Source organism: Aptenodytes patagonicus, chromosome 2, assembly GCF_965638725.1.
Source record: "Aptenodytes patagonicus chromosome 2, bAptPat1.pri.cur, whole genome shotgun sequence".
NCBI classification, from domain to species: domain Eukaryota; kingdom Metazoa; phylum Chordata; class Aves; order Sphenisciformes; family Spheniscidae; genus Aptenodytes; species Aptenodytes patagonicus.
In genome coordinates this window covers 113102053-113125146 of record NC_134950.1, presented here as the reverse complement: position 1 = coordinate 113125146, position 23094 = coordinate 113102053, and the positions used below count along the sequence as shown (strand labels likewise).

General features: G+C 42.9%; 1 protein-coding gene across 5 annotated transcripts in view; it reads left to right on the top strand.

Annotated features, from left to right (window-relative positions):
• Positions 1–23094, top strand: part of HECW1 (HECT, C2 and WW domain containing E3 ubiquitin protein ligase 1) — a 271819-nt gene that overhangs the window by 120983 nt on the left and 127742 nt on the right. For all 5 annotated transcript variants that reach the window (XM_076330766.1, XM_076330763.1, XM_076330764.1 and 2 more), the window contains one exon: positions 19512–19606. In XM_076330766.1, coding sequence (XP_076186881.1) covers positions 19512–19606 — 95 coding nt within the window. The remainder of the gene's footprint in view (positions 1–19511; positions 19607–23094) is intronic.

Here is a 23094-nt window from a genome sequence, read left to right as displayed (position 1 = left end):
ACTTCCCGGACATCTGCTGGAAATACAACACGGCAGAGAGGAAGCAGCCTAGGAGGTTTCTGGAGTGTGTGGAAGACAACTTCCTGACACAGCTGGTAAGTGAGCCTACCAGGGGAGGTGCCTTGCTCGACCTGCTGTTTACTAACAGAGAAGGACTGGTGGGAGATGTGGTGGTCGGAGGCCGTCTTGGGCTTAGCGACCATGAAATGATAGAATTCTCCATTCTTGGTGAAGTAAGGAGGGGGGGGGCAGCAAAACCGCAACCATGGACTTCCGGAGGGCGGACTTTGGCCTGTTCAGGACGTTGGTTGAGAGAGTCCCTTGGGAGACAGTCCTGAAGGGCAAAGGGGTCCAGGAAGGCTGGACGATCTTCAAGAAGGAAGTCTTAAAGGCGCAGGAGCAGGCTGTCCCCATACGCTGTAAGAAGAACGGGCGGGGAAGACGACCGGCCTGGCTGAACGGGGAGTTCTTGCTGGGACTCAGGAAAAAAAGGAGAGTTTACCGCTTGTGGAAGAAGGGGCAGGCGACTCAAGAAGAGTACAGGGATCTCATCAGGTCATGCAGAGAAGAAATGAGAAAGGCAAAAGCCCAGCTAGAATGCAATCTGGCTGCTGTTGTTAAAGACAACAAAAAAAGCTTTTACAAATATATTAATGACAAGACGAGAGCCAAGGAGAATCTCCATCCTTTATTGGATGCGGGGGGGGAACATTGTCACCGAGGATGAGGAAAAGGCTGAGGTACTCAATGCCTTCTTTGCCTCAGTCTTTAACAGGCAGACCAGTTATCCTCAGGGTACTCGGCCCCCCGAGCTGGAAGACGGGGATGGTGAGCAGGATGAACCCCCCATAATCCAAGAGGAAGCAGTCAACGACCTGCTACGCCACCTGGATGCTCACAAGTCTATGGGGCCGGATGGGATCCACCCGAGAGTGCTGAGGGAGCTGGCAGAGGAGGTCGCCAAGCCACTCTCCATCATTTATCAGCAGTCCTGGTTAACGGGGGAGGTCCCGGACGACTGGAGGCTTGCCAGTGTGACGCCCATCTACAAGAAGGGCCGGAAGGAGGATCCGGGGAACTACAGACCTGTCAGCCTGACCTTGGTGCCGGGGAAGATTATGGAGCGGTTCATCTTGAGGGCGCTCACAAGGCATGAGCGGGACAACCAGGGGATCCAGCCTAGCCAGCACGGACTCATGAGAGGCAGGTCCTGCTTGACCAACCTGATCTCCTTCTATGACCAGGTGACCTGCCTAGTGGATGAGGGAAAGGCTGTGGATGTGGTCTACCTGGACTTCAGCAAGGCCTTTGACACCGTCTCCCACAGCATTCTCCTAGAGAAGCTGGTGGCTCACGGCTTAGACAGGTGTACTCTTCACTGGGTCAAAAACTGTCTGGACAGCCGGGCCCAGAGAGCTGTGGTGAATGGAGTTAAATCCAGCTGGTGGCCGGTCATGAGTGGTGTTCCCTAGGGCTCAGTACTGGGGCTGGTCTTGTTTAATATCTTTATCGATGATCTGGATGAGGGGATCAAGTGCACCCTCAGTAAGTTTGCAGACGACACCAAGTTGGGCGGGAGTGTTGATCTGCTCGAGGGTAGGAAGGCTCTGTAGAGGGACCTGGACAGGCTGGATCGATGGGCCGAGGCCAACTGTATGAGGTTCAACAAGGCCAAGTGCCGGGTCCTGCACTTCGGCCACAACAACCCCATGCAGCGCTACAGGCTTGGGGAAGAGTGGCTGGAAAGCTGCCTGGTGGAAAAGGACCTGGGGGTGCTGGTCGACAGCCGGCTGAACATGAGCCGGCAGTGTGCCCAGGCGGCCAAGAAGGCCAATGGCATCCTGGCCTGTATCAGAAATAGTGTGGCCAGCAGGAGTAGGGAAGTGATCGTGCCCCTGTACTCGGCACTGGTGAGGCCGCACCTCGAATACTGTGTTCAGTTTTGGGCCCCTCACTACAAGAAGGACGTTGAGGTGCTGGAGCGTGTCCAGAGAAGGGCAACGAGGCTGGTGAGGGGTCTGGAGAGCAAGTCTTACGAGGAGCGGCTGAGGGAACTGGGGTTGTTTAGCCTGGAGAAAAGGAGGCTGAGGGGAGACCTCATCTCTCTCTACAACTACCTGAAAGGAGGTTGTAGCGAGGTGGGTGTTGGTCTCTTCTCCCAAGTAACTAGTGATAGGATGAGAGGAAATGGCCTCAAGTTGCGGCAGGGGAGGTTTAGATTGGACGTGAGGAAAAATTTCTTTACTGAAAGAGTGGTTAAACATTGGAAGAGGCTGCCCAGGGAAGTGGTTGAGTCCTCATCCCTGGAAGTATTTAAAAGACGAGTAGATGAGGCACTTAGGGACATGGTTTAGTGGGCATGGTGGTGTTGGGTCGACGGTTGGACTCGATCTTAGTGGTCTTTTCCAACCTCAATGATTCTATGATTCTATGTCTACGACAGCATTATACAAGTGGACAATGTATGTGCACATATGCTTTCTTTGACAGACCAAATTGACTTGGTAAAAATGCACATCTTATGCAGGCCTTTGCTAAGAGGTAAATTGCTCAGAGCCTATTTCAGACTTCAGATCTGGAATATATGTGTGCTAGTAAAGGATCTTTATTTGAAAAACAAGAGGCTGGGTATTTTGTGTGCATGAAGTAGGATGGATCCATTAGTTTATGTAAGGTGATGTCAGTTCACAGCAGGTGAGAGAGTTCAAGTATTTGGTTTTCAGACTAGAAATTCCCAGAGGTAGCAGAGGAAGGAAAAAAAACCCTACAAACCAATCTATTGCAAACTCATCCTGGAATCCTCTTTCCTCTTAGAATTGAAAACCTCAAACCAGTAGGGACAGCTTGTTCCTCTCCTGTGGTCTCAAAACCTCATTCATGGCTCTGTTCGATGCCTTCTTTTTCAGCTCTCAACACTGCCAAAAAAGACATTTACTGATGATAGTTAATAAGAAGGATACTTGCAAAAAAAAAAAAACAACCCACATTTACAGTATTTTTTTATAGGTTCTTTTTTGACCTGCAAATACTTTTGTATGACCTTTTTGGCATTGCAAGTTGTATTTTAAAACATACAAGCTACAGAATCGTGAAGATTGGATGGAGGGTGGCCTGGACGTGTGTTTGAGCATCTCAACAAATGAGATTTGGTTTCAAGAAGCTATTACAGCTTCTGTAAGAGGGGGACAATTCCCCTGATGTTGGTGAAACCCTACCAGAAGATGTAAAGGAACTGTTTGGTTAATGCATCTGCTGTACATTATGTGGAAAGGGCAGTTTGTGTAGCAGTGTGCCTGTTACTGTTATCACATTAGTTGTACGTGACCGTTTGCATCCTAAAAGAGCTTTCCTTCCATAGTAGACGGTCCTTTCCCTCTGTGTGTTGGCTATAGGCACCTATAGCCAGCCAGCTAGACCAGTAACTTTCAGTCTCACTTTCCATTCCTTCCTTCTTCCTTTGTGATTGCTGGGCAAGGTGCCAAATATAGTGCTTGTCTGAATGCCGTGTTCTCTCGGTGGGATTTATAATACCGGGAGTGACAGGGTTACAGCCCAGGAGTTTTTTAAAGTGCAAACCTGTCTGTGATTTAAGGGAAAATAGGTGTAGGGTAGATATGAACAAACAAATACTTTAAAAGAAATTTGGAATATACTTTTCAATACTAGTGTGACCTGACTGATTGCAGCTTAAGTAATAAGTAGAGCTAAATCCTGTGATGACCTGCTCAATCCAATCCCTTCAGGTCAGTAGAGAGGCATGCGTGTAGTGCCTTACCTCTACAGAGGCAGATTGACCAGCTGCACCATATACCTGCTGGGAATTTAACTGTTACTGAGCTGCTATGCTGCCAGATGCTAATATGCTTTGTTAGGGTCCCTACTGAATGTCATCATGAGCATTGCTTTGCAGAAGACAGTACTTTTCTCCTGTGACTGAAGAACAGCCCTGTTATTACAAAAACATATGAGCAAACACTCATATTCCTCTCTCCTTTGGGTTGGGTTGCCAGAAGTATAATTTTCTTCATCTTATAGAGGAGGAAATTATGTCAGGAAAGAGTGAAACTACTACAGTAAGTCAGTGGCAGAGGTTCAAACAGAACCCAGCTTTCCTGGCGTTGAAGCATTTCATCTAAATGCTCAGCATGTTTCTGCCAGAGATGGCAAAGCGGTGGCCCAGGTTCTGCAGGACACTTGAGGTCTTCAGCCTTACCCCAGGCACGGGAAGCTGACATCTGTTGTCCAGACTGCAAGGAAGAGAGACAGCATTTTCCTTTTTCGGTGTTGCCGCATATAGGGTAGTTAGTAAAAGGTTGAGAATCTCTTGCTTGGGGCTATAGGAGGCATGAATGTGAGCATCAAGATTAGGATTGTGTCATCTTTTTATGTATGTAACTGGAAAATTAGGGGAAAAAAACATATGTAATATACTCTTAAGTCTAAATTAGTAATAGTACATATTACAAATGTGCAGGTGATTCGAAGGGACTTTACTTTCTTACATCTTTTCTCCAATACTACTTGCTTTTTTCAGATGCCCTTTGTCTCTGCTTTTGATTTTGTCTAGGTTCTCTGCAAGCTTATTTCTGAAAAAGTGTTTTAAAAATAGTCTAGGTTATCTGCAGTCTGGACTGTATAGTCATCCCACTGTGTGTTGTCACATAACAGCTGTTAGATCTTGCTCAGGCTATCGATGATTTGCATTAGGGTTTCCTTTTCACAGTGCAGCAAATCCCGTGGGAGTTGTGTGCTGTGGTTGGAGACCTTAGCCTTTACTATAAAAAAAATAAAATAATAATGTTTCCTGTCTGTCACCTGTGTATGTGACTGCAGCATTTTCAGCTTGGATGGGCTTGAGCAAGCCAGGAGTTACTGCTGTCAGAATGGCAGCTCTGAAGGCTTGCAAATGTCAGCCCCAGCCAATGAAGCGAACATCTGCGGCTTGCACCATGGGTCCCAGCAGTGAAGTTCAAAGCCAGAAAGAATGTGCCAGCCACCTGGCAGACGTCTTCAGGTGACGGACATACTGGCATCTGTATATGGTCTTATAATCAATAGGAACTACCAATGATTTGAAGACCATTTTTTACAAGCTCCCAATGTACATCTTGATATATTTTGTGAGAGAATTAACCTACCTCACTCTGCAGTATCTTGTCCAGGCTGCCTGTGATTTTTTTGTCCTCTTGCTTGTTTGAATGTAGTATTTCAGTTACTGTTATTCCAGTATATCTTATGATATAGTAATTTTTAACCTGCACAAATGGAGATTCATAATAATTTTTTCCCTGCAGTTCCACATTTTTATTGCACTTGAAAACAAATATACTCATCCAATGCTGTCATCGTTAGATTCACTGGTCTTTTTACAGTCAGTTTTTTTTTTATCTTGCCTTTCAACTTAATGTAATACATTTGTAGCCCCTTCTTTTTACTGGTATCAAGTAAGATACTTTTGGAATTGCTGGGTTTTAAAAAGTTATGTTTTATTTTGTGATTACAGCAATTTTCTTCCCTAATTGTTAGATTGCAAATAAATGGTGAACAGAAAGCTGGTATTTTAGAAAAGAGGGAAAAAAAAGTTGTCACAATAGGAGATTGCAGAGGGAACTCTGAGGTGAGAACTAATAACAGGTATAATACCTCCTTCTTAGCAGCTTTTTGATCTTTTCCTTCTTGATAGCTTGTGCTTTGTCTTATAAATTACCAGGGAAATTAACAATAGGCACCGTATAGTGGCACCTAATCAAAATGCCCTTGTGAACAGGAGTTTTCTGAATGGGTGAGCAGCCACATACGGGCCATCTCAAGCCAAAATGTAAGAAACCCTTCACTGTAGAGTAGCTTAACCAAATGCAGCAAAGTTACCTGCTTTCTACTTCTACAGTCAAAATTGTAAAGTGAATCACAAGTCTCAGTGTGCTTCCTGTAGAAGATGACTTTGTGGGCAAGCTTCAGAAGAGCAGCAGTGTTTGATGGGTCTGTCCTCATCTTTGCAGAAGAGAGCAGAGAGGCTCAGTGCTGTGTTCCAACATCCCATACGGTTGTGAATCGAACTACAGTCAAAAGCAGAAGTCCAGTTTGTGGTTCCTCCTAAAAATGTATTTTTTCTAATGAGTAGGTTTTTCCTTCTTACTGATCTTCAGAAAGCATCGTACAGAGTTGTAGATCTAAATCTGATTAACTCCAGCCTTAATTCTCATTCTGGTGTAAATCTTTCTCAGCTGATCTGATCCTGAGCCCTCCAGAGCCTCCCTCATGAGATGTGGGTAGGTTCTTTCTCTCCCTTTGAGATTTTGGATGTGACTTGATGTCATCTCTCTAGGCAGAACTGCCTGTGAATTCCTTTCCTGAAAAGGAGTTCCACATGCCGAGTCTTGTAGGATCAAGCTCATGGCTTATACATAGCCTGTTACTGTGCACAGTCCATATACTATCAGCAGCAATAGACAGGTGCTGGTGTTATTAACAGCATGCAAATATATGGAAACATACCTAAAGCACAGTCGCGGTTCTTAAAAAAAAAAAAAGAGTTGGATGTGCTGCTTTCCCTTCACTGTCAGAGACCTGAACAGCTCTGAGGAAGGAACGGTCCATGCCATGTGTGAAAGCAGGCGCAGAGGCACTGCTGCGGGGCATGTGTCTCCCTGGAGCCAGCTGCAGTTCCTCTTCCCTTTTTTGTCCCTCGAAGTGGAGGTGGTGGCAAATATGTACACCGCCATGTAAAGCAGTGGTGATTTTGAAACTTGCAGCGCGTGGGCCACAGTCAGGCAGTATGTGAGTTGATATTGGAATAGAAACCACAATAACGAAGCTGATCAGAGTGTGCGAAGCTGAGATGCCAAGGGCTTTGCTCTTTGCAATGTATTGTATGTTGGCGATCAGCATCCAAGATCCTCTGATCTGCAGAGATTGCATGGATGCAGAGAAAGAGGAGACCTAAAAAAGGGGCTGTGTGTCCCAGCTAACCTGGGCTTTGAGTTTATTTTTCTTTTACCAGTCCTCACTGGAAAAAGTAAACACTCCCATGCCTGTTGAGCTTAGCAGTGGTACATGGGAGATGAACTCTGGCAGCATTGTTTTAAAAGAATAAGGCCAAGTTTTTAGCCATTATACCCAGATGCAGCACTGTGTTTGCAAAGGTGTCACGCTAATGGGGTTTTGCCAACCAGCAGTGAGGCTCACAAGTCTCTGCGAGAACCAAAGGACATGAGTGCACTCTTTGCCTGTGGTTTCTCAGCAAATGGAAGGAAGATAGGCCCTGCTGTTGTAAAGCAAAGCATTTGTAAGACTAAAAGGAGAGAAGAGGGGGGGAAAAAAAAAACCCCACCCATACCTCAGCAGCATAGCTGGCATGCAGCTTTTATTCAAGGCTCATGGTTCTAAGTGGGCGAACCCAATTAATTATAAATGCTTTGGATGTGTAAACAAGAGAACAGCTCTGTGTTGTGAAGATACAGAAGTCTCTTTCTCTGTTTATTTAATGCTTACAAGACCTACCCAGGTAAGTCTTTGGTGTACTACGAAAAGACCTCAAAGAACGCTGTTTTTCAGAACAACTGAACTTTGGGGAATTTTGGTCATTGGGTAATTACAGTGCAAGGCTGTTCATCTCACACTTGTATTTAATAATGTAACAAGTATTTAGTGATAGAATTACATATTTTTCACCACCGTTCCTTTCCTTCCTGCAAAGAAGGAAAAAAAGTAATGTGGAAAGGAATAAAATGTTTGCAAGACGGTGATGTGAATCCAGGAACCAGTGTGCCAGAGATCTCAGTCTCCACTGTGCTGTGACTGTCTTTTGCCTTCAGTAGAGTTACAGTGCCAAAACACAGGTGCAACTGTCCTCATTTTCTCCTCATGCTGTATAGACCTGTTAGGTGCCTTGCAAATAAGACCAAATAATCCTGAGGTGAAGGGAGATGTGTGCCTTTCCTTGGGTTGCTCCCTTGTATGTTTTCCTTGCCTTTAATGCCATTGCCTGGCATACTGGAATACTTCATTTTGGTCTTCAAGATTTTGCAAATGATTCTCTTCCAAAATTGTCTGCAGATAGTTCTGCTCTGTGGTAAAGTCAGGAAAGCCAAGACTTTGAATTGTCATACTTGCCGTCGTATTCTTGGTATGTGTAACCTATTACTAGTTGCCCAAGTACCACAACATCTCTTCTCACTCTTCTCTGTGCGCTCTTACTTCAATGTAAAGTAGCGTTTTGCTGTTGTCTTTTACTTGTATTAGGGTGGTCGTACTATGACAGCAATGAACAGTCTTTGTTGTATGATAACATGATGCATAATTATCTTAATCACTCAAAATTAGTTTTTTAATTTGATTAGAAATAGCAGCAACAAACAATGTGCTTAGTGTAGTGGGTAACTGAAACAATTTGAGCACTAGGAAGCTGCTTCTACAAGCATTTTGATTTTTTCAGCTGTCTTCTCAAATTGACCATTTCTTGCTTCGTTGTCATGGAAATATTAGGCTAAAAATATCTTTAGATATGCAGTAGAGACAAGGAATGTGTGCATACTGATTCTGAAGTGTGATAAATGTATTAAAAAGGCAGCCCTTATTATGGTATTGTGAGTAATAGTGCTAAGCTCTTGGCTTCTCTTTTACATGCAAGTGCGAAGGATTTTTGTCTTGATAATATTCACATCTTGTTGCCCAAGGACTTAATTGCAAGACTCTCTTTGTATACTGCATGGCACATGCTTGAATGACTGTAATAGCTCCCAATCAGAGTGAACACTGAGTTTTAATATTGCACGGTCTGGCTGCTAAACACAAAGAAACTGTTGTTGTAAAGCATTTTTGTAGTGACTGAAGAGAGCTTAGTACTTGAAAATGTGAATAGATAGGGCTTCTGACTGGGAGAGTTTGCAGAGTAACAAGAGAAAGGACGTAACATGTAAGAGGAGCTGGGGGGATGGTGAGGTCCGTGATGGCTGGTTTTGGCACTAATGTCTTCAAAGGTAACTTTCTTGGGGGAAAAAAATGAAAGACTGGCTCAAGGGACTGTTTTGTTTCTAACATGGAATTCAACTATGCTTATCGGATGTGATTAAAGACTGGCTCAAGAAGTGCTGTAGCAGGTGTCTTGAATTAAACTGCTATTATTGTAAATGAAAACACAAATCCTCCCTAATTTCACTACCTGGTTGGGTTTGGAGTTGCAAAGTGTCCCTTTTCATGCTGTCCTTTCCCTTCACGAAGCAGGCACCAGGTAAAGTTATTGCTTACACCTTCCTAAATACAGGGGAATAAAAACATGTGATGTAGAGGGCTGTGTTTTGAGGCACTTGGCTTCTGATAACTGGTGTTATCTCTAGCTCAAGGCTGTGCCTGAAGGCATAATCCAGTTGTATGTATTTAATTAAGACTTTAAACTACTGTTGCCCTGATAAAAAGCAAGGAGCTGATGGTTCACAGGCATCTGCTCTAGGAGACAATTAACTTGAGGCAGACACAATAACTGGAAGCCTAAAGGATCTATTGTGACAGGGGCAGTTGAGAAGAGCTTGCTTCATCTGGGACAACCCAGTGGCTGCACATCACAGTAAAGAGGAAGAGGGGTCCCCAGCTCTGCCTGTCCCTCCTCTTTTGTGGAGCTGTGAGCTATTGTATAGTCTTGAGTCTTATACCTTTCTCTGTTGTCTCTGAGTCACCTTCACAGGGCCTCTGTTGATGCTCAGAACAAAGCTCAGGGATGTCAGTGTCTCTGTATATTTTCTATCTGTTTATGTTGTGTTTTAATATATATTGGTGTAACTGAGGACACATGCACTATATCTCCAGTTCAAGTTCTTTTCCTGAATATTGTCAGTGACTCTAATGTAGCTAAAGGGACACTAATGCAGTGAAACAGATGGCTTTCTGCATGTGAGGCAAGGCTCACTTCCAGTGTACTGGAAGTGTAGAGATTTTTTTCTCTACTAATCAATTTTGATAAAGAACTGCTGAGTCCATTGTAACCAAGATGATGACCAGTTTTAAAACAGAAGTGTTATTTAAAAACTTAGTCTGATGTAATTGTTGCATTTCAGAAGTTATTTTAGATCATCTCCCTCACAAATAGATGAACCATGTGTTTGATTTTTGCCTGCAATGTTGTTTTTCTTGCAATGTGCATGAGTGCTTAGGAACAGAGAGCAAACTTTAGGCATGGTTTCCAGTTATTATGGACTCAACTATCACACAGTTAAAAATGCTTTGATTGCAAGTTTTTCTCAAATTGCTTACTTGCTAATGCTCATGGTGAAAAACCCATTGTTAAGCTGATTTACATAAAAACATTATATGCCTGTAGGCTCCGGAATTTCATTAAAGTCTCAATCTTAGTGCAGCCCTTATAATTTGCTGTTTGCAATGACTGAAATGTCTGTCTCAAACAGTTTTTCCTTCTCCTGATGAAAGACAGGTAAGTTGTTACACCCCCACCCCCCCATCCCCAACTCTCATTCACTTAGATTGGTGCCTATCAGTCCTTTCTTTACAACAGTCCATAAAGGCAGAGCAGATAGCACTGTTGGGTTTGACTGTAAGTAAACAGATAAAATTCTTGCCTGTTCTGGGCTGGATCCAGCTGTCTTTATGAATATGGAGCAAATAGTTCTGTTGGTTTCAATGGGATGAGAGATGACTCGGTGCCAGGAATGGTAAGGCTGAGTCCTTCTTTCTTTTTTCCCCATCTCACGTTTCTGAAGATAATTTTGGGAGGAAATTATTATTTTCAAGGATGTGAGCTGTCTGAGCAAACCAAATTTCAATTCCATTACTCATGTTATACAATAAAATTTAAGAAGTGAGTAATAGTTGGAGAATGTGCCCCAGTGCAAACTGCAGGTTCTGTTCCGAGCTACGTAAGGGCTAAACCACTTTTTTATAAAACACCTTTTTACTAAAGACATTTAGCATCTTTAGCTACTGGCTGGGCAGTGGCATCCTTCCACTGACCTTTCCTGTGGTGGGTATCTGCAGAAGCTTTGCTTTGCTCTACCCTAGTTGTCAATCTAAATGCCAAACTTTTGGGCACTTTGGTACAGACCCTTGTCTGTGATGAACTGGGCTTCCACAAGGGCCACTGGATGGCTGTAGATTTTAATGCATTCCAACCCCTGCCTGTCTGGACAGAATTTGAGCCAGTAGACTGACCATAATCCCATTGCCATCTCCCTGTGGTTGCCAAATTGGGAGCTTGAATACAAGTCCCCCAGTACATGTATTGCATTTCCACCATAAAGGCAGCTGGCAGTGCTCGTCTGTCTTAGCAGGACTGAAACAGTGCTCTGCTACCTGTTCTCTCAAAATTCTTCTCTGTTCAAGCTTATGACCACCACAAATCACAGGTTTTTTTTCTTCACCGTCTTACCTGGTTTTGTCCTAGCTTGTTTCCCCACCCCATGCTCCTAATCCCCCCAGCTGCCTTCATCTCTTCCTTCAACAGGAGCAAAAATTGGCAGTGGATTTATATTCTCCTCTTCCATGCTACTTGGCACAGCGGGGAGATACCCAGGGATGCAGTCCTCCGGCTCCCAGGAGAGGTGCCCAGATGTAGCACAGCCAGGAGGAGCTTAGATCTGTATTGCAGAAAAAGTCTGTCTTAGCGCCGGTCTAGAACATGCTCAGCACAGATAGGATTTCCTGGGCATTTAGATGATAAAATCAAAGATGTCTCAAATGAGCATATCAAACTGAATTTTTTTGAGAGGCTTATAAGTTAGTTGAATTTTAATGTACTTTCACAGGAACAGCAAAAGATACATAGTATAGTGATTTCTGCTCCATATTAACATGAGGGATAAAAGGGGAGGTCTTCAGTAATCTTTAATGAGTAAAAACCCATGGTTTTCCCTTACCCTCACAGCTACAAATTTCTGGATGAAATTTTCTTGCTTTGCATCTCTGTAGATCTGAGGCAGACATCCAGCATGCAAAATTTTATTCTAAATGTATGTATCTTTGAAAATGTATAAGCAACTGAAAACAAGGTTTGTAATGAAAAATGGCAAGCAACTTTAGTAATCAGCAATGCTAGATGTCCTGCCTGTATGGAGAAATACATACAAGCGCTGGAAGTGAATGTATAAGCACACATCCATTCCAGCTGCTAGCATTCTTCAGTAAGGAGTCTTGCTGATAGGACAGTTTTTGTGAGGGTAGCTCATAAGCAACAGCCTATTGAAATTAGATCTATATGTTCTTCCTGAGTAGCAGTTTACAGAGTCACTTTGTTGTATCTCTCCTGTAATAGGAACTCCTGGATACCTTTATTTTCATAAGGCAAAAATGGTGTGATTTTGTCTGTCTTACTCTCAGGAATCTACATCTGAAAAATTTCTGAATAATGATAATTAATCACAGCGCAGTCATAGGTAAGCAGATTCATGTCACTTCATATGAACAGCATAGTAATAGAGGTGGATTATACAAAGCTAGACCCAAAATCAATGTAGTATGGAGCATGCTCCACTGACAGCTCAAACAAGTGAAGCTAGGACAGAGGAGACTGGCCCACTGACTGAGGATTGTTACTACCTGTTAGTTATTAGTGTACTGACTTACCGTAGTACTCTTGTGATTGGAGGCAGGTAGCTGCTGAATCAAATTATCAAGCAAAGGAAATAAAAGTGAAAGTCAATAGTAGAGAGTATCCGCAGATCACAAATAACAGAATAAAGAATCAATGATATAATAAATGATAATAATCAGCTTTCCTATTACAAAGGAGGTAGCTCCAGCCCTGAATGTGCAACCTTTGTGAAGCAATAGAAGTCTGTGACAACACCATCTGAAGATGAAATAAAATTACTAAGATCTAATCTGTTCTTCAAATATCGGTTACAACTACAAATACTAAAATACACTGTTTATTGTTGCAGAGTTAAGGTTATTTGAATGTTCTAACTGTGCATTTCTACATCTTGACAAGTTTGGATTTGTGGCTTAAATTTAATCTCAATTAGAAGTTTTCCGGGTGTTCTACTGCTTGGTTTTGAGCTATTACAGTTTCCTTGCAAAGGTTTGTGCCTGAAATTGTTGATATGTACTGGTCAGCCTCAATTCTGTCTCCACGTACTTTTTTCTTTCTTGCCTGGAGGCATTGTAATAATCTGAAAGGCGAGATTTTAAAATGTCGTGTCTCGCGGTTTCTCAAAAGTCTTTTAACGGTCTGTTCACATGTGTTTATGCATGTTTTCAAGCAGGACAAGGAAAAAGTAATCAAAATTGGAAGGAATTCTGCAACTGGGATTGAAGAAACACATCTGTTCAGGCCTCGTTTGGTTTTAAACTGTTAGTGGTCTAAAAACTGAGGTGCCTTATGGAAAACCGTAGGCGGTTGTGATACTAAAATACTGTGAGCAGGTGTGGCTTACAGCATAAGGAAATACACAGTCCATAGGTGGCTGAGTAGCAGACCAGCTTGACAGCTGTAGTGTCACTGTGCATATCGGACAGGCAATTCCTGGAACAGGCAGTTTTTCTGATACAGTACAAGAAATAAGAGCCGTTGTTTGCGTGGAGCAGCAGCAGGCATACATGATGGAAATAAACAGGTACCATGTATTGATGCTGTAAGAACAAATTATATCTGCCAGTAATAACCTTACCTTTTAATCTTCATTGTGTGTCTTAATTCTTTGCTGACAGGGCAGGTATAGTATCGGGAGAAACTACCTAAATTTATCTAAAAACTATTGATGCTTAGGAAAAGGCTTGCGCTGATGCAGGAGCACTGGGTTTCGACTCTTTGGGTTGCACAGTTTACCTGCTCTCTACACTTCCAGTGGTATTCAAAAGCAGGTGGGTGCTGGAGGCAGCAGCAGGTGGAGAAGGGTGGTCAGGTGTGAGAGGTGGACAGGACGTACGCTTGCGCACTGGGTTTTGCAGGTAGCTGCTGATACAGCTCATACCTTGTGCTCCATGTATCATGAAGCTCTCGGTGAGGGGGCACTTTTTTCTTTCTTCAGGTTTGACTTTCTTACTCTCTCCCTTTCTGCCTTTCCTTGCCTTGTTTCTTTTTTCCCTGCCGCCTTCTCATTTAGACAGTCCTAGTCTTTCTCCCCTGTCCCGCTCTCTCTGTGCAGTGATTCTCTTCTAATCTCAGTCCTCTCCTTCCCTCAACTTCAACATCGGTGTTGTTGCTTATTCAATTCCAGTACTGCAGCACCTCATATAAACTGCCTTTAATCTCTCTCTGTTTTGGCTTCCCATTGTAATTCCCTGTCCTATTTTTTTTCATATGCCTCTCCCAGTTTCCCCATTGCATCCAATCAGTGCTCCCTATCTCCACTTTGACACCCTCTGTCTCTACTTTGAGATCACCGTGGCTACTTTAATTCAAGGTGGTCCCATAGTGATCTGATTATAGCACAGTATCATATGTTTGCTTATTCCACTTCTGGGTCCTCTGTAGGGAAAGCTTTATGACTCATTACTTAATTGCTTCGCTCTCTGATTTGGCTCACTTGGTTCCCACCCACTTACCAAAGACAGCTAGCTTTTCATTACTGGTTTTTGACACCTCTCATTTTTCATGCACAATGTTTGCCCAAAAGAGCAACAATAGCTCTTTTAGTAATAGATTGAGTTGATCACAAATGACTCAGGTTTTTAACACTGGCATTACTTCCCTGAGAGGTTGTTCAGTGCTGAGAAATGCTTAGCTAATGCCTAGTCACCTCAGCTATTTAATTGAAACAAAAAGTATCATGGGAGTAAATCACAACCAGATTGTGGAAGTGCCTCACTCCTATCAAACACCAACTGATGCTTCCTGCCTCCCCCAAAGAATATAATTTAGTCTTTCCTTGAAATACCTGTTAGGATGGTTGGGGTTTTTTTTAGTTTAACAAGGGAAACTGCTTAATCCTGGCAGTGCTTCTTTTTATATTTGAGGGAATAAATCCACCTTTTAGTGAAAGCTAAGCCTCTGAGACCAGACTAGCCTTTGTAAGTGAGGAGCAGAGGATTATAAGAGCAAGTGAACTTTTGGGAAGAGATTTAGGGCAATTTTGACAACTCTGAAGGAATGAGAATGATGAGTAGGAATGAAAGTATTTTAAAGGAAAAGGGTATCAAATAAACCAACAGGAGCAATAACACTGACAGGAAAGAAGAACGGGTGGATGATGGAAACTAGGACACCTCTTAGAGGCTTTCAACCTTCAATACCTCCAGCTGCAATTCATCAGGAGACCCTACTAGATTTTATCTCCTCTCCCTTCAGTTTAGTAAGGAGGTAGGGTGTTTTCAAAGGCTGGGTGATTGCGGAGGCAGTATAGAATATTGCCAAGAAGAGTAATGTTCAGCTGGTAAATTCATTTTCCAGTTAAGTTGCAAAACTGATTTGGTAATTGAGATAACTCAGGGCTTTGATTTTCTGTGGACTGATTTTTTTTTTTTCTTGTGAGAGGGATGAAGCTCCATGGCAGAGTTGTTCTCTGGCAAAACTCAGACTTTCTCAGAGTTTTCCTCTGAACGACGAGTGGTCTCTGTGGTGCCTGGGGATGGGCTACATCCCGGCTCCTCTCCCTTCCCTGTGAGCATCCTATGTGGCCTGCAGAGGTGCTTGCGGGCTGTGGTGCAAGGAGCAAAACAGAATTGCCTCTCCTGTTGCCTGGCTCTGATTAGCCTGCCTTGGGGGCCTTGCTTTTGTGCAGCTGTATTTTCTGCACCTGTGATGGTTACAGCAGTGGGTCTGAGCATACAGCTGGGAACTGTCTTATTTATATCAGTGCAGTGGAAGGCTGTAACACAGCTGTGGTATAATGGAGTTACCAAGCCTGGTGTAAAGGGAATACAATGCTGTTTTGTTCTTGATCCGTGAAAATTGCTGAATAGTTTGGTAATTGTCATGGGCACGAGTATTTCTGAGCATCTTTAGACATCTCATCTCTTGGAAGATTGACCAGTCTAACTGCCATTTATGCTAATTGACAGGAGAATTTAACCTCATTACTTCCTGACTTTAACATCATAACTTCATTACCTGATCCAGTGAGCTGCTACTCATAATTGCCGAGATGAAAATAACAATGGCATGTGTTTATTTATAACTGGGGATTAACTGGACAACACCTGCTCCTGACCTGTGCACTGTGCCATGTAGCTAGGGCAGCAGGACAGAGTTAAATGGTCTCCTTTATTTCACAACAAGCTAATCTACAAGACTACAATGCAAACAGCCCTTATAACTACATATTATGTACGAATGCCAGCTGGATAATATTCAGGTTAATTTATATCACTGCCTTGCCTATACTTACAGTGCTTTCTGTTCATCTGCAGAGGCAGTGATACCAAGCCAGTGAATGTCTGCATCTGTTTTGGAAATGTCCCACAGGTGATTCAGGAATACAAGAACAATCTTCAGACAGATTAAAATGTTAGGACTTTTGAAGTGAAAAGCACGGCACCAACAATGTTATTTGGAAAGAATGTCTCCCAGCCAAAAAAAGTCCAACTAGGGTCTAAGTGGCATTTTTGCACATAAAGATACCGTATGTAATTTTGCAAGCTTTATACTTGTTAAAGTTTTATCTATCCATTGATAATAGCCATTTGCTAATATTTTCAATCTGAAAAAGATCTGGGGAAAAAGGGGGGAGGGGGGAAATCAAGGAAAAAAATGTTCTTCCCCTGATGTTTCAAGAGCAATTTCTCAAGCTGTGAAGGTCCCCATAAGACTTTTTACTATCAGATCTGCTCTCTGAATGAAACCTTTGACATTCATTAATCACTGCCTCAAATACTGCCTGATGAATGGCTCCACCTCTGCCACTCTTCTGAATTGGGTGTGACACCTGCATCTCTCTGGGTTGCCTTCTTGCCAGTTTGCATCTGTATGTGGGCAGTTTGATTGAAAATTAAGTTAGTAATAGTAGTTGTGTGAAACTGAGAGGAATCTTCAATACCCACATGGTTCTTTCCAAATACATATTCAATCATCTTAGTAATCCTTTGTCCTTGAAAGCAATACTAATATCCAGAATACCTACAGAAGAATATATTCTTTCCTCCTTCTGTTCTCTGTCTAATACTTTTTGTTTAATTAAACAGATTCTTTTAAACCATAGTTTCCCAATGTATGTGGTAACTGATTTGCTACTTGTCAACCTATGGCGACATTTCCTGCTGTGAAGTCTGAACATTGTTATATAGGCTAGTACCCGAAGTTATAGTTTAACTACATGAGTTAATAAAAATAAAAAAAGAAAAAGCTTCTCTTTAGCTCTTAATGTTCCATGCAAACTGTAGCTAAAAATCTCCAGGGGAGAAGAAAATTAAGATTTGAATAATTGGTGAGAACTGCATGTTTTAGCTGTTGTGATAGCCTCAGCTTTTGCTGTCTTCTCAGTGAGTAAATGAGTTAGCTGCTGAGCTGTTAAAAGTCCTGTAGAGAAAATTACAGTGTGAAAATTCAATCTGGACTTGCAGTTTTTCAGTCCCACAGGCTCATCCAGCTTTTTTGCTGCCAAAAGAAACAACTGCTGCTCCCAGGTGCAACAACGGGGTCGCTTGCTTAGCTGCACTGACACCTCAAGTAATTTTCTTGAATATGCAGAAGGTTGTTTGGGGCATAGCTGAGTATTATACCCCAGGATGGGCAACAAAGCCCCTCATGGAGGTGCTGAAGGACTCTGTAGCCTGTTCCACTTCTTGTGGAGTGCTGTGAAGTAAAAGGGACGTGTATGTGTCTGTGCATATAGTTGGAGGGGCTTGTATTTTCACCATGTGAGCAGAAATGTACACCTAGTTGCCTGATGAAGAACGAGCTGTGGGGATGGAAAATACGGTGGCAGATTAACTGTGCTGGCACTGTGCTTCTCGTCGATGGACTACATGTGCCTGGTGCCTCCTCAGGGAGGAGTGCTGAGAAGCCACCTGGAAATGAGAAGTGCTTGAACTACTTGAGAACATAAGCTCTTCGGTTTTCATTTCCCAAGTCACATTTGAAAGTTGGGAAGGCTTTATACTCCTAAAGCTATTTTGTCTTTCAAAAAACAAATTGGGATTTATTTTTCCTCCTGTGTTCCTGTGTATCTGTAGGTGTCAGCATAAGCAGTTCAGGCCTGCGTTTTTGAGGGTCTCCACTGCTTTTCATGTCCCCAGGTTTTGCTTCCAGCTGGGGCGCTGCATCGTTGTTTTTTTGGATCTACCAAAAGGCAGATCACAGCACCATAATCTGTGGCCAAGGTCCCAGCTCTTAATGTTGCATAATCTTGTCGCAGCTGCACTGATTTAATTTGTTACTGGTGTTAAAACAGCAATGCAATTTGTATGTTAAAACACTGGCATTCCTTTATTATTTTCTTACATAGGCACTGTAGTTACAGTGAGCGGAATTGTGGCTCTGCAGGTAAAGGTTGGCATTTTCTCTGGGCCTCAGCAGCAGCTGCAAAGCAAGGTGTTAAGGAAAAACTTGATTATGAGTAGTACTTTCAAGTGTATTATGGAGCAGCTGAAAATTTCCATGGTGTTACCCAGTTCAAACTGCAAGATGTGAATGCTGCTTTTATTTAAATAAGCATTTTTCAGATCCCACAAACATACCTGTTACATACAGTGCATACCTGCTGTGTAGGCACGTATCAACCCAGTTCACATCCTAGTTTACTATGGAAGAAAACTCCTGCCTATAGGATGTGCCCCAGCAAGTCCACCAGGTCCAGGCGAGTGAGTGGGATTATGGCACATACTAGCAATTTGTATCTGCTTGTAGTTACAAACCACCAGAGAAGCTGGCTGAAAGTATCTTTCCTTCTTGCAGCAGACAATAAGGTGGGTTGTAAGGGGATGATTGAACAAGAAGCTGATTTCACTTCTTCTATGCCTTGATACAGTTATCGAAAAGGGTTTCCCTCACTTAATGTATTTATCATAATATCAATGCATGTGGCAAAAAGCAGCGCTGTGAGTGCAAAATCATGGTCTTGCTTGTGTTCCTCACCTAATCCAGATCTTTGGAAGTCAGTGGAAATACACTAAGATGGGGTCTCGTGGTATGATGCTGTTTCTGAAAAATGCTTTAACGTAGTAACTGTCAGAGCAGTTAATCTGTGTAGATCTACAGCCTTGCCCTGACCAAGGCCAGAACAAATTGGCTCAGTGAAACCTGTCAGTGAGCAACTACGCAATCTCGTTGTCCTAAGGAAGTTTCTCACTTTGCACATTAGTGTTTGGTATGTCTGAACAGGGAGGGTTTCTCTGTCCCTACTTTTCTTCTTCCTAACATAGCTGAAGGATGCTGATCAGGTACTCTAAGGTCTGTCATAACTGCTGCTCAGAAGATGTTGGGGTTTTAACTCTTCTTAGTCATAGGAACCGAACTCTAAATTTCACTCTGAAGATCGATCTGGAGGCAGAACATATCCTGTTGTGCCAACCAACCTGGGACAAACCACTCACAATTTAACTGCTTGCCAGCCTTGTGCCTGTGAGCTGCAACCAATCGTGCAGCTTCTCCTTGGCAGTTCTTCTAACCTAAAATAATTCTTTTTTTTTAGCTGAAACAAAGATCTGCTTCAAATACTACCATGGCGTGAGTGGGGCACTACGAGCCACAACTCCGAGTGTCACAGTGAAAAACAACGCAGCTCCCGTAAGTTATGCTGGCCTCTTATTTTTTACATATTTGTTCCCTGCTGTCACTGTGCTATGCCCTGCTTTCCCTGCCAGCTTTATATACTTTTATATGAAAACTGAACATAATATTTGCTCTTCAGTGCACTGTGGTAGAGAAATGGGTGGTCTTTCAGTTAAGATGTGGGTCTGTATGCCAAGGGAATGTAGATTCAGCTTTCAATCTGTCACAAATAACTTCTCTGATCTGGGGCAAGTCCCATGTCCTAGCTGTATCCCATTCTGTAAAGTTACCTTCTCTCTGCTTGGGTGTTGCAAGACTTGGGTGATATTTGGGGATTCTTGGGCTGTAAAGACAATAAATGTCTAGAAAAGGAACAAGATTTTCCTATTTTAACGTGTTTTTTTTTCAAAATCAAGGCATGAACATTTTTATGGCAGTGCCTCTGAGTTCTGGGAATGCTGTGACATGCTCCCATCAGTGGTAAGAAGTGGGCGTTCAGGTCCTGATCCATCAAAGTACTAAGGATCGTGTTTGACAGATTGAGGCTTCATTGACAGCAATTTTGATTTGTTAGAGCTTAGCAAGCTCTGTGGCTCAAATGGCTCTAAAAAGCTATATATCTTGCATGGTTTTGGAAAAATTTGGTCACCCTGAGAGTGAAATACTTTTGTAGAAGCCTGCAGGGAGACTTGCTGATCTCCAGAGCTTGTCTGGCCTTGCTGACAGTTTCATTGCCTGCCAGGCTCATCTTGGCAGAGGTCTGCATGAGCTGAGGAGGTTTAGTCCAACCAGCATTAGAAAAAGACTAGCTCAGATGTTGTTTCATCTGGAAGATGGGTTCAGGAAAGGTCTCTCTTACCTGTGGGTGTTTGTAGGTTTCAGGGGATATCACTGAAGCTTTAATTTTGAAATTTCGGGGGGGGGGGGGGGGGGGTGTGTGTGTGTGATGGGATTTTGGTGTTTTTCTTGTTTTTGTGTTTTGTTTTGTTTTTAAAAACAGTCCCAAGTTGATACTTCTAGAAACACTGAAAAATCTCACATGCTGTGTGTTAATTGTGTCTGGTTGCACCAGGGCCAGGAAGGATTATATTTTCACCCTTAACACATGTAGAGACTTCTGGTGGTTTTTCTTTGCCTTGTTTTGATGCACACAATAGCTGCAAACTGGATGCTGGGTAAGGGCTGATGGTGTGTCTTTCAGGAAAAAAAGGGATTCGTGTCTTGATAGGCCTTTCTCACATGCTCATGGTGAAGCCATTTGCAGGTTTGGAAGCCTGGAGAGCTTCCTTCAGCTGTCTTCAGAGGAACATTGTGGTGTGGCCTTGGATATCTTCATTACAAAATGAAGATGCTGAAAAGTTCTTCTTAGCCTGTAGTGAGTGGTGTCTTGTTGACTCAGGACTTGCCGTTCATTTCCTGGTTATCAATTTCGGGGGACAATCTATGTCACTGGTTTAGTCCCAGTCTTCTCTGAAAGGTAAGCTAGCCAACCAAGGCAATAAATACTAGTAGGCTGAGAGATTAGAATAATTTTTTTTTCATGATTTACATCCATGTCTTAGACCTGAGTTTGAACCAATTAAGCAAATTTTTCAGGTCTAGTGTGGAAGGGTTACTTTATCATTATTAAGTATCAGCAGTATGTTTTGAGTTAATAGAAGAATGTATGAGGACCTGTGCCTTTGTAATATGCAAATATGTAATCTCCAAGTTCTTCAGTTGAGGCCTTTATATATATATATATGGGGAAATAAAGTGCCTTAAGCAGCTGTTCAATTTCTTTTAAACATGAGTCCTGCTCAGCTGAAAGTCCTCTTCATGCAGTACTCATGGTCTTCGTAGAGATCAGATGAGAAAAAGAACACCTATTATGACCTTTAGCTGAGTATACTGTACATGGCTGAAAATTAAAATATAATAAAAAGTGGTATTAGATAACAGTTTTCAGTTTGAGGGCCAAACCAGTGTCCTTGGAAATAGCGTTCTCTTCACATCATCTAATTTTTCTTGCCTTTCTGGGTTAGAGTAAGTCTGTGTGGTTTTGCCAGTTTCTTTTGTAGACCAGAGAGGCCAGCAGTGTTGTAGGTGCAGCATTGGTTTCTCTGTTTTCTTCTCTTCATTGTTTGCTGTGTCACGTACATATTTGGTGCATTGTAAGGCAAATACTAAGCAGTGAAGACAACAAAAGCAAAGGAATAGCAAGAAAGGTTATGCAATATGAATCTGGATGGACCCCCCTGTATTGAGTGCAGGAGGAAAAAAATGGTAAAGACTGGAAAATTCCTTTAGAGTTTAGAGAAAAATAATGGGCTGGTTCTTGCCTATGTGAAGGCTTTCAGCTAAGTACGATCCTCCAAACTCCAGTCCCAGCTGAAGCCATCAGATGGCTTTCTCTATCTGCCTCTCTGCAGTACATGTCCAACCTTTCCTAAAGTCGTTGAATGTTTCACAGCATCCTGTGCCATTGGAAAGTGGTGTTACCCTCACTGCACAGATGGGGAAGGGGATAACGAGGGATTTTCTGAGCCCTAGCCTTTTCCCAGGTTCTTGCGTGCCTCTGCACTGGCTGCTGCTGGGGCACGGGTAATGCCATGCAAAGTGCAGACATTATCCTTAGAACTGCAAACACACATAGGCACTCACCTTTTGATTGTGATTTCACTAATGGTGAATTCCAGACTTGGTTTGCTGTTTGTTTTTGTGTTTTTTTTTTTTAGTGGAAGGAGGGAGTGAGAAAGTGTTAAAGAAATCCCAAAATAAACTGCTATATCTATTTAAAACATTTTTTCTAAGTAATGGCTTGGAACAATGATCAGAAAATTCTTGTCCAAAAGAAGCAGCAGATACTCTGGTTTGTACTTTGCTATGTGCATCCATCATCAGCCAGAGAGTAAATGCACAGCTTTCCTTATCCGTGTTGCTGGGTCCCTCCCCATCCCTTTGCAGCTGCTTCACAGAGAAGTATACTGAGTGGGCAGCCCCATCTTTTTTTCCTGTGTCTTGAATCACAATCTGAGCATGGCTGAGCAGAGAAGAGAGATTGTTTTATTTTCTCCTATTCCTCTGTGCGATCAGTTAAGGGCCATGACAGTCTAGCGCCATGCCTATAGCTCATCTGAGGGCCCTGAGACTTCTTACCCTAGAGAGACTTGACACACAGGGCCCTCCGTGATCAAATTGGATGCATCAAACTCCTCAGTTGTTTTCATTGCTCCAGTGATTCAGAGCACTGCCCCAGGGTCCCAGGCATGCCATTTCTTACAGTACCAGCTTTCGCCACAGTCTTCCGACCACTGTGGCCTGGGTGCAGAGAGGGGCTCTGCTCAGAGGGAACCTTCTTCAGATCCTGAGGCAGGTTCTTGCATGTCCTTTCTGCTGGAAGAGGGAATCCTGTGGTCTGTGCTTGGAAGTTTACCCTCTTTTGCAGTCAGTAGGAGTTTTAGCAGTGGCTGTGGGACCTTAGTGTGTTAGAAATAATAGCTTTGCAGGGAGAAAATCTCAAT